Genomic DNA, 15,664 nt, shown 5'->3' on the forward strand with positions numbered 1-15,664 from the left:
ATTACGATTTTTTCGTCTTCTGTGGAGTGTTCTGGTAACCATGAGCGAATGCAGGGTCACACTAGCACTCGCAACAATTTGTAAAGACTGGTGTTTTTTCTTTTATAAACTGCTAAGTACACCAGAAAGGATAGGAAGAGCAGGAGAAGAAGAAACAAAGGAAAAGTCATTCATCCCATCACATTAATCATGGCAATTTGTGATTTTAAATTGTACAACAAATCATATAGAAACAGAGGTGGTTAAAAGTGAGACTTCCTTACAGACAGTTAAACAACTACAGTTAAATGACTACAGTAACAACTCCTATTCAACAGTGTTGACGTCCTATAGTTCAATTGCAAAGATAAATGAAATTATCTACTGAACAAAAACGAAAACTCAAATAGCAGCAACTTAGGAAAGTAAACCAAACTTGTCGTGGATAAAAATAACAAGACAAGCTTTACTTAGAAGCAAATACACAATTAAAACAGTGTGTGGCTCACTTGCCAATGTTTCCCAAGTCAGTAAAATAAGGATGCTCCAAAGCAGCCTTTGCAGATATCCGCTTTGAATGATCGTACTGCAACATTTGCTGCAATTAATAACCAGCACAAGGTAAGATATACTAAAAAAAAAGGCAGATAGTATGAAATTAGTAGTATTTCTTTTTCTTGAACACTACTTCCAACTGGATGGCCAAAAATTAAGATAATTTACTGAGTTTTCAACTAATTAAATCTCAAATAATTATATACTAATAGAGTCACAAGATTCTAAAATTGTGCATTGTATTTTCAACATATCTAGCATGGGTCTAGGTTCGTCTCTCTAACTCTCTGTCTCTGTCCTCACTCTCCACGCAGCAGTTAGCCAAACATCTTCTCCTAGTTCTTCATTTTGGAACAATTTTGTCCACCAACAAGTGTATTCGGCATAATCTTTTTAAAAAAATCCATGATGCTTCTTTGTTTTGTTACCGTTGAGGTAAACCCAAATTATAATTAATTTGAAGTGCTTTCAGAAAAAAATAGTAATATGTACGTCGTTATCCTGATAACTAGGCAATAACTACAACATATATTTTCTCTGATTACACAAAATGTGACACATCCCATTGTCAAGCTGCTCAATGACCAGCAGGCAACCAATTTCAGATTTAGCTGCGCAGTTTAAAGTCTCAGAGCTACCGAAATTGGTGCAGTTCTATTGATGAAGTGGTCCTGATTCTAGAAGTATAGTAAATGCCTATGTCGTTATATCAGTCAAATTTTTTTTACACAGGATGCATGCTACACCGAATTGATCTCAACCATCCGAGATGGCACACTAATATGTTTCAGTGAGCTCTAAGTCCGTTTCTTGGCGCTAGAGAAGCTTCCTGTTTAAATGGTAGGATGCGCTTGACCTTCTTGTCATTATGGTGTAGCATTTGCCTTGTATACGGCAACTGCAGCTACAAAGTCCGGCCAATATGAAAGTTACGTTTAAACAAACTTTTCTCCAGGTTTTGTGTGGCACAAAAGCATCTAATAAGGTAAAATATATTGGAATAGTGTAAGCTCAAGGGAGCGAAGAGATGCTTGTAATTTGACAATTATTGTTGCAGTCTTCAAGAGTGGTATAGATTCCTATTGAAAAATCTCAACTTATTTTTTATTTTTATTGAATATCGGTACCCTATATACCTGAAATTAGTATACATTGTGACACTATCTGAAATTCTTAGTTACACTTTAGTTTATGGACAAATGGGGTAACGCATACTTGTTGTAAATGTATATATAATTTAAATATGGGTAAAGAAACGTAGTAAATAATAAACAACTTACAAAGAGTAAATCTACACCACTGGCTTCAAGTTGAGGAAAGGTTGATGATAAATCTTGTGCAGTAATAGTATCACTTGGAGTTTCAATATGTATGCTTATCCCAGGAATTTCTTCTTCAGTTGGAGTTCCCAATAACCTTCACCATGACAGAGATATCACTAAAGATCACAGATAAATTTTAAAAATGAAGACATGGTAGAGAAGAAATGGGGAAGTGAACCGAACTTGTAAATTTCCTGAAGCTGATCGGAAACACTAGATCCTTCGAAAAGTACACCTTCTTGAACCAATTCCGCTAGATTCATAAATTAACAAAATGAATGAATGCTTTAAAATGTGTTCTTTGAAAGTAATTGGATGTTTAATGGCACATTTATATAGAGAATCTTACCGAATATGCATCCAACAGACCACATATCTGCGGCTATTGTATACTCTTCGATGTTTAGAAGCAACTCGGGAGCTCTATACGGTCTTGTGCAGACCTGCAACAATGTGCTTAATCTTGTCAAACAACAATGCTTTGGCTCTGGAAAAACTTGAAATTAAATCATAAGCATTATTCTTTTTAAGTAAGCAAATCAACTTGAACTTTTGAGGATACATACATCAAGGGAATACACCTCCGTTGGAATGTTAAATTGCCGACTCAGTCCAAAATCGGCAATTTTAAGTTCCCAACTTTTAGGATTAATCAGAATGTTTTGAGGCTTCAAATCCCTGTTCAAACGATGTGATAGATCAAAAATATTGCAATGAGAAAGGATCTAAGTATTAATTCATTTTTTAACAAATTAAAAAAGGATCCAGTCAAAATTTGAAAACATAAAAGTTTAGAGATGGGTTAGATTCTTGTTTGATTCAAGATTGCTTAAAAACAACCGGGGTCCTAATATTTGAGAATTATATGTATATGAACCACAGAGGTTTTGACATCAAAGTGATATATAATTTTAATTAAATCACCCTTTAACCAAACAGAATAAAATTTGTCAAGGAACATGAATACCTCATATACTTCACTTCTTCGTAAGAAATGCCTAAAACCAAAAATAACTTTAGTTTGACAACACATAACATTGTTTAACAACACATAGCACGATACCAATCTTTTCCAACCTAATTATACATAGTGGACCATTAGGCATAACTGGTATTCAGCATTTGATAGTATTGAAGAGGGGCATCAAACTTAAAACCAATTGGTGACAAGTGAAGAGGCCCCAGGTTTTATATATTCAAATGCAAAGGCTTTAGACCACCCCCCCGGTATGGGATTATAAATCTAAACACGCCCCATCACTTGTGTTGTATTCTTGAGCCAAACACATTGTCAATTTTTTAATTGGGTGGGGAAAAGTAAATTGGCTCTTTGGGCCAGAGAAATAGCCTGCTCAAGTATCCATATGATAGCCTTAGGAGATAATTCGCTAACCATATCCTTCCCAAAGCCTCGTTAATATTGGATGGAGGCACCGAAGCAACGTTGAAAATGCGAAGAATAGCGACAAATTCGATAAGGAAAGGGACAAATGAGAAGAAGATGCTCCATGTTTTCCACCACACCATTGCTAAAAGAGCACAATAGTTGTTAATCATACTCGTCCAATTCAAATTTCAATAGTTTAAATCCTACCTAAGTAAGCAACAAAAGAAATCCACTCAGATGGGGTAGAGTTCTTCCAAACCCACTTGTACGCTCTAGCACAACTGAAGCATACAAACTTTCAAGACTTGGGTGAAACAACTTCACCATGAACACTTGTTATCATCCCATACTCATATTCTTCTATCGACTTCTCCAAAATTATGGCCCGCTTGATAAGTAAAACTTAAGAGCTCTTCATAACTTTCAATCTACGAATCATTAGGCACCTTCTATGTAAAACATTTCAATGCACACCAATAGCACCTCTCTCCATAATCTGAAACAAATGCGCTTTTGTTTTTGTTATACACTAATAGAAGGTTCCATCAAGTTCTTTATGTAAGGTATCCCCACTCAAATGTCATCCCAAAAAAGAGATAAGACTCTCCAGAACCAGGAACAAAAGAAATACACTTAGTAATACCCCTCCACAAATTACCACTTGCTTCCTCCATCTCCATACTCGTCCACTGCCACCTTCTTCCAAAAGTGGTCTTCCTCTTCCTCATATCACCCTAGCCACTTTCCCAACAAGTTTATATTCATTCACAGTACCCGCTTACCGCTCATACCACCCTCTTCTTTAGGAAGGCATACTCAATCCCAATTGGGAAAGTGAATCTACAGATGTAGCCCTCCTCTCCATGATATGTTTTACAGTGAGATTTAAGATATGTTCGCTTTGGAAACATACTTTGCACAAACTTCCCCAATCTGGTTCAAAAAATTTAAGCAACCACAAGCACAACATCCCAATCCATGATAATACAGTAAGTCAAATCCATTGAAGTACAAGATATATAATGTACAAGTAACAATAGATCCTTGTCACCATAGGTCAAAGGAGAAGATAATTATTTCGTCGAAGATATGGGACGCAGTGGAAGGATACACTGTTCGGGAGCTTCTTTTATTGCCGGGTATCTTATATGTGCATTACCTTGTGGGTATCAATCTGGGAGTTGTACTTCTCTTATTTTTTTTAATCTTTTCTACTTGTTTCGGAGGATATCTCATCCTACATATCTACTCTGTACCCTTTTCTTGATCATATATATTATCTATACTTTTTCCGTTAAAAGAAATGTCAACAGAACAGGAAAGTTGAGAGTTGAAGCTTGTCAGGGTTTTGACAGAACAAGAAAGAGGATTAATCTAACTTGTGCTGCTGTTTCAGTTTGCCAACTTTCAACGTCACTAACCATGAACATTGAAAATGGAAAAGGAGGAGATGAGACCCTCGAGTAGCAAGCTGGTCTTCTTTCACTGTTTTTAAAAAAACTAAAATAAAAATAAAAAGAGGGATGTACTCATATATAGTTCTAAAATCCTCAAAATATACAGTCTTTACAAATATAGAACTCAAATAATTCTAAGATTGTGGCGCATGATACTTTTGTGGTAAATGCATAAAATCCGTGTACTTTACATGATTTATACGAGAGATTTCTAAGAAAAATTGATAAGATTTATTCACCATCAGGAGGTTTTTTAATGAAACAACACAAATTAATGTGATTCTGTGCAATTCCTCAAGGAGTATTAGTGTATTACCTATGCATCACTGCGCGGCCATGGAGAAAAGCAACACCCTTGCATAATTCGAACATCAGCTTCTGCATCAATTAAACGATCATTCAGTTGACAATGTAATAGAGATAAAACAATCAAAAGACAATATAAGATGAATACGAAAATTTGTGCTGCAATTTTTGTCACATGCCACATCTAGTAATTACTAGTTAACCATATCTAGTATCCTCAAACTACCAAGTAGGTTAACGTTTATTGAATTCAAATTGTGAGCATCACATACAGTTCTATGCAATCTGTCAGCAAGCAACGAAGAAACATTATTCCCGTTTACCTTTTCTTTTTTTTTAATAGAACTCAAAAGATCTTTCTCTGAGAATCAGAAATTCATAACATATTTGGTATAAGAGCAACTGTCCTATCCTGTGTATAGGCACTACTCACAATCATCATGGTTCAACCACAGAAACAGATGAAAGTTTTGAACCAACAGTAAGCCACTAATGCGAGCCTTTGGTCCAAAATATAACTAATTATCAAAAAAAAAAAGATCAAGCAGAATGTTCTAAAACAAAAATTGTACTGAATTATAATACACATCCTACCTTCACCACTGCTAAATCTCCGCCATGCATTTCATTGTACTCCCGAAGATTCATCTCCATGTACTCAAAAAACAAGCAGTAGATTGTTTCTCCTCTCTTGTTGATAGTTTTTAGTGTATCCTTCAATCTGAATAGAAAAGATACTATAAACTCCTAGCTAAGGAAAAAAAAGGAGGCCAGTAGAATAGACGTACCGAGTGATAACAAACAAGAAAAGAGAGGAATTACACACCTAACAATGTTTGGACCGTCACTGAGCATTCTGAGCAGTGCAATCTCACGGAGGGTAGTCACTTGAATTCCGTTTTCCGCATCTGACTTGGAAACCAGGATCTCCTTCATGGCTAGAAACTCCTCTGTACCTTTCTTCTTCACTTTGAAGACTGTTCCGAAACATCCTGCATCTAACAAATTTATCTTTTCATATTGATCCATGTCTTTGCAATGGGACAAGTACCTGAAAAGTCAAAACAGCTGGATTGTATAAGCAATGAGAGAAAAATGAACAATCAACATACAGAACAATACACAATTGTAGAAACAATGAACGATGTATTAATATACATGTTGGTCAAGCACATTGCCAGTATACTAAAAAACTTAGTCAATACATGCAAGGATAAAAAAAAGGTTAATCCATACCAATCCTATAATTTAAGTGCGTTGGAAGAAAATTTACAACAAAAAGAATAAAAACCAACCCAAATTCCAAAAAGTTGAGAAACAAAATGAAAAACATACTTTCAAGAATCTAACATAATTGCAATTCCAAAAAGTTGGGAAACTCTTGATAAAATCACACTATTGTGTTTTCTACGTTCAATCCACTACTCTCCTTAGAATCACACAAAACCTTGCTATCTCTTGACATCTATGTATTCCAAAATTATCTAATTACAAATCAGAATAATGACAAACCATTCCACAAAAAAATGAAACCATTTCCTTAATAACACCAATCCATTAAAATTTGTCAACTCAACCCAATTAACTCAAATTCATTTAGCTAGAAATTCCAAGCAATACAGTCTGAATCTTGTTCTAAACTAGTAGCTATTGTACCATAACCACTCAAACAAGATAGATAAATAAATTAATAAACTGCAGCTATTGTTCCAACTAGTAGCTTTGACACTTTTGGTTTCATGGCATCACACTCCATTGAGTTGATCAAAACATTTCACAAGGTTATGGATAGCAATGTGATGAATGCTGGCTCTAATGAGTTTGTTTTTAAGAGGGTAGGTTTTTCTACTCCAAAGGGACTACCAGCGCAACTTGTAGCGAGTTTGTCCCTTCTCCCATTGTAATTTGTTTAAATATTCATAACGTACTATTTTGGAAAAAACAAAAAACGCGCTTAGGGGAAGAAAAACCCTACAAACCTATAACTTGTAATTTAGAAACCTTCAGAGCAACAATGATTACACCCACACAACTCCCACATCTCAACTTCAAAATGCATTAGGGGAAGAAGAACAACACAGATCCAAATTTTCCGGTTTTGATTTTAAGTTGGAGGGTCTTTAATTTGCTACTGGGCTTGTTATTTGCCACTGGACATAATATTTGCTACTGAGCTTTTGCCATTTAAATTTCAAAGATTTGGGTTTTATAGTTTCCATCTCATCTTCAAATAGTTGAGCCTTTTGTTAAAAGTTAAAACAGCAGGTCAAATCGCAGGCGTGCACAAGGCGTTTATGCACAGGTCAGTGTCTCGCCTAACAGCTTTGACAGCATAGAGCTTGACAGTGTATCCCCAAGGATAACCTAAAGCCTTGACAGATTTTCCAACTCATTTGATAATAATATTCATAAGGCATGTTATGTGTGACACAATTATTAATATTTCTAAGGATGTATAAGGGTGGATAGTTGGAACAGTCAGGCTGAGCCTTGGGACTTGGTCCCATTGTCTTGGGTTTAATTCCGACCTTCCCAAGGAAATAGAAAGGGGAATCAAGTTCTAACTATAAAAAAAAAGCTTACACCCCAATCCCAATCACCCTCTAAAAGGTTTGGTGCCTCAAGGCTCTTAAGTGTTTTCTTAAACTGATGATGTACTCACAGTTTTTTAAGGAAAAAAGGAAATTAATTCAGCAGGGACAAACACAACCAACAATCACATTTGTTAATACTGATATGTCATGTGAAACATATATAAAAGAACAATTACTGAAGTAAGCTAAACAAGGCAAAATAAACTCTCTGCATTAGCAAAACCGACTAAAAATACTTTTAGACCCTGTTTGGCAGTAACAAATTATGTATTAATCAAGATTGAAGTATAGTACTGAATGTCATAAAGGTGAATTGTTCAGAAGTTGTTTGGCTTCCACACGTGCTAGATTATGCCACAAAACCTAAATACAGAAGATCAAAAGAACAAAAATAACAAAAAAATTGGGAAAACAGCATTTCAACACCCATAGTAACTCCAAAATGCATACTATTTTGCATAAATTTTACACCGCATAGGTTTGCATTTCCAAAAACAACAAAAACCCTAATATGGAATTAAAAGAAGAAGAAAAAAAATGTTGGAAGAAAGTACAAGTGTCTGATTTAGACACAGGTACGGAGATTTGGGTACGGCATAGTCTAAAATATCAGATTCGTTGACACGGCTAATATTCATTTTAATTTTAATTTTTTTATTAAATAGACTATATGACGAGAAAGTTATAGTAAAGATAAGTAAAACTCTGTAGTTACAGGATTTTGATTCCATGTTTCTTGAGGTCTGTCATGTCCCTGGACATGGACAAAGGGTCTAGGTGTCTTCCTTTATCTGTATTAGGATAGTTTGGTATTTCTGTCTTGTAGAGTGAGGCGTTGTTAGATGCTGCCACATGGATGGCTTAGATAATTTCAGGTTGTTAGCATAGAGAGAAAAAGGACGAGAGATATATATACTAAAAGAGAGGAAACGAAAAACAGAAAAGAAGAAAAAAGAAAAGAAGAGAGGCTCTGGTCTTCAGTTGAAGCAGAGAAGTTTCCCCATATATGTTTATGTTCTTTATTGATAATTTGTTATCCAAATGTTTGGTAGTACATAACAATTGGTATCAAGAGCAGTTGATCCTCGGCTTGAGTCAATGGCTCCCAATCCCAAAGATATAGAAGCTTAGACAAAAATGATGGAACTACAACAAAATATTTTAAAGTTATCAGAGAGAATGGTGAAAGACACTCAAGCAAGAGAAGAAGCAGAGAAGAGAACAGAAAACAGATTTGAACAACTCTTTAAGCTACTTAATGAGGGAATACAGAAAGGGAAGGAGAAACAAGTAGATGGGGGAGATGGGGTTAGTGCGGGAGAGTTGGCCACCATCGTCACTGACATGGCACTTCGGCAACGCAACCTAGACATCAGTTCCACGTATCAATGGAAGCTCAAGGTAATTTTCTCAGACCCCCGAAAATTGATTTCCCTCGGTTTGATGGTACTAATTCTAGAGCTTGGGTTCGCAAGTGTGAAAAGTTCTTTCTACTTCATCCTGTTGAAGAGAATCAAAAAGTGACTATGGCTGTATTTTGAGGAAAGGCAGACTCATGGTTCTTAGAGTATCAAGCGGGTAAGGATTTAATTAAATGGGACGATATGATTGAAGATTTATTTGTGCGATTCGAATTGGTGGGAAAAGAAAACTACGTAGGAACCTTCAACAAATTGGTTCAGTCTTCCACTGTGGAAGAATATTACGAACAATTTGAAGAACTAAAAACCTTGATAGTTAGCAATAATAAGCATCTCACCGAAGAATATTTTGTACTTAGTTTCTTGAGTGGCCTCAAGAACAAACTAAAAGCTTCCGTTCAAATGTTCAAACCTACTCGACTAATGCAAGTGTTGTACTTAGCCCAAATGCAAGAAGCTGCTTTTGCAGCTCAACAACAAAAACCTATGCCAATTCAGAAACCATTTACATCTACCCCCTCTTACTTTCCAACCAATTCATTTTCAATCAAGAATACGAGTATCCCACCTACCAAACCACTTACCCCTTCTAAATATGCACCCCCTCAACAAAACAACACCCACAACACCACCCATAAAGCGATTGACCCCAGCTCAAATGAGGGTCAGACAAGAAAAGGGCTTATGCTACAATTGCGATGAACAATATAAGCCTGGACACCTTTGCAAAACCCAGCACTTATATATACTGGTTGGCAGTGATGAGAATCAAGAAAAGGAAAGTGGCACTGAGAGTGAAGAAGGAGAGTTGTTACAACAAATAGAGACTGATATGGAAATTTCCTTACATGCTTTAACAGGCAATGTAAGTCAATACTATTCGGATTCAAGGTCACATTAAGAAAAGACAAATTACTGTTTTGATTGACGCGGGGAGCACGCACAGTTTCTTAGATCCGGAGGTTGCAAAGCAAGTTGGGTGCAAAGTGGAGCCTACGGCCCACATGTTAGTGACAGTGGCAAATGGAGAGAGGACGATTAGTAAAGCCAACTGCCCACAGTTGAAATGGGAGATGCAAGGGCAACAATTCAAAGATGATATCAGATTGTTGCCGTTGGGCAGGTGTGATATGGTGTTAGGAGGGGACTAGCTTAAGAAATGTGGCGATGTGCTAATGAATTTGAGCAAGTTGCAACTTAGTTTCAAAAGAAATGGCAAGAAAATCACCTTGACTGGAGGTAAAGAGGAAGCAACATTAAAGATGATGAGCGGGCATGCCTTAAAGAGATTTTTAAGAAAAAACACCCATGGATTGGTAGGATAGTTATTCTCCATCACCGCTACACAAGTACAACCTGAAATCCCTCCACCTGTAACCACCTTACTACATGAATATGCCGATGTGTTTGCTGAACCCATAGGCTTACCACCACCAAGAGTCCTGGATCATTGTATCCCTTTTAAACCTGATGCTGAACCGATCAACCAAAGACCCTATAGATGCCCATATGTTCAAAAGGCTGTCATTGAGCAGCTTATCAATGAAATGCTAAAGGCCGGCATAATACAATCAAGCTATAGTCCATTTGCTTCCCCAATCTTGTTAGTCAAGAAGAAAGATGGGACTTGGCGGTTTTGTGTGGACTATAGAAAACTTAATGACCTCACAATCAAGGATAAGTTTCCTATACCAATTATAGATGAACTGTTAGACAAGTTACATGGTGCCACAGTCTTCTCTAAGATAGATCTTCGAGCGGGATATCACCAAATTAGAGTCCATGAAGCAGACATATATAAGACTGCATTTCGCACACATGAAGGGCACTATGAGTTCAAAGTTATGCCGTTCGGCCTCACAAATGCCCCAGGGACCTTCCAAGCACTTATGAACGAGGTATTCCGCCCATTTCTCCGGAAATTTGTCCTAGTATTCTTTGATGACATACTAATCTATAGTTCCAACTTGGACGAGCATCTAATTCATTTACAACAAGCCTTAACTGTTCTTAGAGAGCACCAGTTGTTTGCTAAGCTCTCTAAATGTAGTTTTTCTCAAGAACAGTTGGAATATTTGGGTCATTTAATCACTGTAGCAGGTGTCGCAGCCGATCCATCAAAAATAGAGGCCATGGTTAACTGGCCTAAGCCTCAAACCTTGAAGGGACTAAGGGGATTCTTGGAACTCACAGGCTATTACCGCAGATTTGTCAAGAGTTATGGTACTATCAGCAGGCCACTAACAGAATTGCTAAAGAAAAATAACTTTAAGTGGAATTCAGCAGTTGAAGCAGCTTTTGAGCACCTCAAATTAGCCATGACTACAACCCCCGTACTTACGTTACCAGATTTTACACAACCATTTATCTTAGAGACGGATGCTTGTGCTAGAGGTGACGGTGCTTTATTAATGCAACGAGGACAACCAATTGCCTTTTTCAGCAAAGCTTTAGGACCTAAAGCATTGGGATTCTCCACATATGAAAAAGAATTGTTAGCAATTGTTATGGCAGTCAACAAGTGGAAGTCCTACTTGGCTGGTCATCCTTTTGTCATTCACACTGACCACCAAAACATCAAATTCTTTATGGAACAGAGGATTACCAATTTATTGCAACAAAGGTGGCTTACCAAGCTATTGGGATTCGATTACGAAATTAAGTACAAGAGAGGACTTGAAAACAGAGCTGCAGATGCACTCTCAAGAGTGATGGAAGATCAAGCCACTTGCAATATTATTTCTACCGTCCAACCACATTGGATGCAAGAAGTAGCTTCAAGTTATGAGCAGGATGAAGTCACTCAACGACTTATTTCTCAACTTTTATTGGCACCTCAAGGTACCCCGAACTACACCCTCACCGCAGGTATCACATGCTACAAGCAGAGAATTTATATTGGGAAGGGTAATGATCTCAAAAAACGATTGTTGGCAGCAACTCACTCTTCTTCAGTAGGTGGACATTTAGATATTCAAGCAAGTTATCAAAGGGCTAAAACTTATTTTTATTAGCCTGGGTTAAAGAAGAGTACAGTGGAGTTTGTTAGTTCTTGTGATACTTGCCAACGAAACAAAGGGGAGCATGTTTTTCCTGCTGGTCTTTTACAACTGTTACCCATTCCAGAACAAGCTTGGCAACACCTAACCATGGATTTTATAGAAGGACTACCAAGGTTTGAGGGGAAAGATGTGATAATGGTGGTGGTTGATCGCCTCACTAAGTATAGCCATTTCATCGAATTGTCCCACCCATATACTGCTGCAACTGTAGCAAGAGTATTCATGGACAATGTTTACAAACTTCATGGACTTCCGGCTTCGATTACTTCTGATCGGGATAAAGTGTTCACTAGCTCTTTCTGGCGCGACTTGTTCAAAATCCTGGGCACTGCCATCCATCTTAGCACCTCATTTCACCCTCAAACCGATGGGCAGACTGAGAGAACAAACTCCTGCCTTGAATGTTACTTACGTTGCATGACAGGTCATCAACCTAAGAGCTGGTATAAATGGGTTTCTCTGGCCGAATGGTGGTTCAATACAAACTATCACACAAGTCTGAAAATGCCCCCTTTCAAAGCCTTATACGGGTACACGCCACCTCATCTTGCCATTCCAGTTGAAATCAGTACATTGGTAGCTACTGTGGAAGAATTCTTGAAACAAAGGGCAGTTATGGTGGAGCTTATTAAAGAGGGGCTTCTCAAAGCTCAAGAGAACATGAAGTGGTATGCAGACAAAAAACATATTGAGAGGACCTTTAATGTTGGTGATTTGGTTTACCTTAAGCTTCAGCCGTATCGGCAAACTTCCGTGGCACTTCGGAAGAACCACAAGCTGTCTGCCAGGTACTATGGCCCTTTTCCAGTTCTAACAAAGATTGGCGATGTCGTTTATAAACTACAGCTTCCTATTGGGTCTCGCATACACCCTGTCTTTCAGGTGTCACAGCTGAAAAAGAAAATAGGATAAGCCATGGTCCCAATGCCACACTTGCCAATGGTGGACAATGAGGGACAGATAGTAGTTGAACCATTTGCAGTTTTGGGGCGACGAATGGTACCCAAACACAACAAAGCCGTTACTCAACTCCTGGTACAATGGTCCAACTCAATGCCCGAGGATGCTACTTGGGAGGATTTAACCCATCTAACAACAAGGTTCCCAAACTTTCATCCTTGAGGGCAAGGATGCTTTGAGGTATTGTCATGTCCCTGGACATGGACAAAGGGTCTAGGTGTCTTACTTTATCTGTATTAGGATAGTTTGGTATTTTTGTCTTGTAGAGTGAAGCGTTGTTAGATGCAGCCACATGGATGGCTTAGATAATTTCAGGTTGTTAGCATAGAGAGAAAAAGGACGAGAGATATATGTACTAAAAGAGAGGAAAAGAAAAACAGACAAGAAGAAAAAAGAAAAGAAGAGAGGCTCTAGTCTTCAGTTGAAGCAGAGAAGTTTCCCCATATATGTTTATGTTCTTTATTGATAATTTGTTATCCAAATGTTTGGTAGTACATAACAAGGTCATATCTTATTTAAGGTACATTATCATCCACCTCTTCATCTAGAAGTGTTGGCGTCGTATCTGAGTCGTGTACGAGTCCCCGACACAGGACACATCACAAAATATGAAGTACCAGCGCAATAGAGGAAAAACCAATATCCATAAAAATTTAAAAGCTGTCAACAAGTGTTGTTGGGGCGATTAGTTTTAATCTGTATTTTTCTTGTGTACATCTAGCCATCTATATACCCACCTCACCACTGAGTTCTTGCTGGCCCCTATCAGCTCAGCTCAGAATCAGGTTTCCTATACACAAACCACCAATACAATAGTAGGGAACAAAATCAGTGAAGGACAAACCTATGTTCAAACAGTTAGGCTAATATTCCTCAACAGCCTTTTTGACTCGCCTGGACTCTTATGAGTTTTCGTAAACCAAATTCTTCAGGGGAAAGAAGGGACTAAATAACAAAACCCTTGATAGGAAAGAAGATATAATAATAAAACATATCAGCAAGCACAAACCATGTTATCTGTTGGGAATAATGCTGGTCCTCTCATATAGTTTCAATTAAATAAATAGAGACGACATTACAAGAACAAAAAACAGAAAAAAGAAGAATCTTGCACTGGTTCAAAAACAAAGTACCTTCGGTGGAAGCAGAAGGTTTTGTCTACTACTAAGAGCAGTTTAGAGTTCTGGTTTGTTTGGTGTGCTTTTATAAGTTTTAATGCCAAACAAAAAACATGGCCCATTAGTTGATAAGCCCGATGAAAAAAGCCCACTAGTTTAATTGCAATCGGGAGTTGTTTCTGCTTCAGTTGTTTCACGTTTACTACTGGGGTCCTCAAAGATAATTATAGCTGGAAGATGCTGGGGCAAGAACTGATGCCTCAGCTCTGGTTCATATATGGTCCACGGTTATGTACAACCATGTATTGCTGTCTTAATTAACCAAAGAGGTTTTCGTTTTCATAGGTTATGCTCTGCTGAGGTTCTTCATAATGTCGACAACACAAAATTTTTGAACAGGCAAACCAAATGGACTACTACTGCAGTACTGCTACCGGAGTAGAAATACACTTGTTCTTCTACACTAGAAACCAGGTGACGTAATAGAAAGAGGATATTCTTTTCCAGACCCACAGCCAAGAGTCATACTGCCACTTTCTTCCCTACAATTAAGCTTGGAAGACACCTCTGTACATAAACAAACCATTTCAAAAGATGGGTCACATTTATGGTAATTAACTAATTATAATTTGTAACACTGAACAGATAAATTATATCTTATCTAGAAAAACTACACTGTAATTTGGTTCTTCTCAGTGTCATCCCAAATGAAGTCGCTGATTATGCCACCTTCAACTCATAAACCATATATGAGGAGACCAGAGAGGAGCATTCTTGGAAATCGTTTTTACCACACCACAAGTTCCCTGACGAACATCTCTGACAGAGTTCTGACAATAACAAACGCTTATGAATGATACTCATAACTTGCAGAGATTCCCAAATCTGAAAGACAAAATTGGACACTAAACTCCCCTTATTTTCCCTAAGATTACAAAGTTGATTGATGTTGAGGTGGTCTTAAACGCTCCAATGATCTCCTTAAACACTCTTAAATCAAGGAACTTACTCCTAAACAAAACCAGCAAACTGCAAACTATCTACCCAAACCATTCCTACCGGCCTTAAACCTTGTTCCAGTTTACCAAGAGATAACTTATTGTCTTACTGTACAGTGTAAAATCTGTCATTTTTATCAGTCTAGATGCTGTTGTACAAGAGGTATTTTTATTTCTGTCCAAATGTATCTTTGAAATTCTTCTTCATTTCTCTAATCCTGCTTACCAAACTTACAAATGTATCAAACTCACAATGATACACCATATCACAGTGGAGGAGCTAATTGTAAATTATATAGCATATCGACATCAAAAAGATTAAGGAAATCGAAGGGGTATCTATGGAGTATTGAAAGCAAATAATATGTTTTACTTATGAAAAGCAACTAAACAGAAATAGAAAAAGTCTTTCAGGACACAAAATGCACTCTAACAAATAAGTGAATAGTGAGTCCTAATATCTGAATCATAAGATATCAAGATCTATACAGTTAGGTAAGTACAG

The 15,664-nt window shown here is 37.4% G+C and overlaps 1 protein-coding gene across 5 annotated transcripts; it reads right to left on the reverse strand.

Annotated features, from left to right (window-relative positions):
- Positions 1–190: 190 nt before the first annotated feature.
- LOC147480207 (cyclin-dependent kinase B2-1-like) lies at positions 191–14,298 on the reverse strand. Of its 5 annotated transcripts, none has more exons than XM_086576337.1 (9): positions 14,177–14,298; positions 5,833–6,057; positions 5,601–5,727; positions 5,017–5,078; positions 2,423–2,534; positions 2,206–2,299; positions 2,040–2,109; positions 1,815–1,950; positions 191–577 (listed from the first exon to the last, which is right to left on the reverse strand). In XM_086576337.1, the coding sequence occupies exons 1-9, from the start codon at positions 14,281–14,283 to the stop codon at positions 485–487; spliced, it is 1,026 nt and encodes a 341-aa protein (XP_086432463.1). In that variant the 5' UTR covers positions 14,284–14,298; the 3' UTR covers positions 191–484. The 5 variants fall into 5 exon arrangements, with proteins under 5 accessions (XP_086432463.1, XP_086432465.1, XP_086432466.1 ...); XM_086576339.1 differs by lacking the exon at positions 14,177–14,298 and adding an exon at positions 13,888–14,053; XM_086576340.1 differs by lacking the exon at positions 14,177–14,298 and adding an exon at positions 6,986–7,077.
- Positions 14,299–15,664: the final 1,366 nt, after the last annotated feature.

The sequence above is a fragment of the Coptis chinensis genome, chromosome 8, assembly GCF_015680905.1.
Source record: "Coptis chinensis isolate HL-2020 chromosome 8, ASM1568090v1, whole genome shotgun sequence".
Classification (NCBI taxonomy): Eukaryota; Viridiplantae; Streptophyta; class Magnoliopsida; order Ranunculales; family Ranunculaceae; genus Coptis; species Coptis chinensis.

Coding starts and splice junctions, on each gene's coding strand:
- LOC147480207 (XM_086576336.1), bottom strand. CDS start 14,283: ATGGGCCATGTTTTTTGTTTGGCATTAAAACTTATAAAAGCACACCAA. Junction 5,079..5,600: donor GAGATTTAGCAGTGGTGAAG/GTAGGATGTGTA, acceptor TAATTGATGCAG/AAGCTGATGTTCGAATTATG. Junction 2,110..2,205: donor GTCTGTTGGATGCATATTCG/GTAAGATTCTCT, acceptor TTATGAATCTAG/CGGAATTGGTTCAAGAAGGT.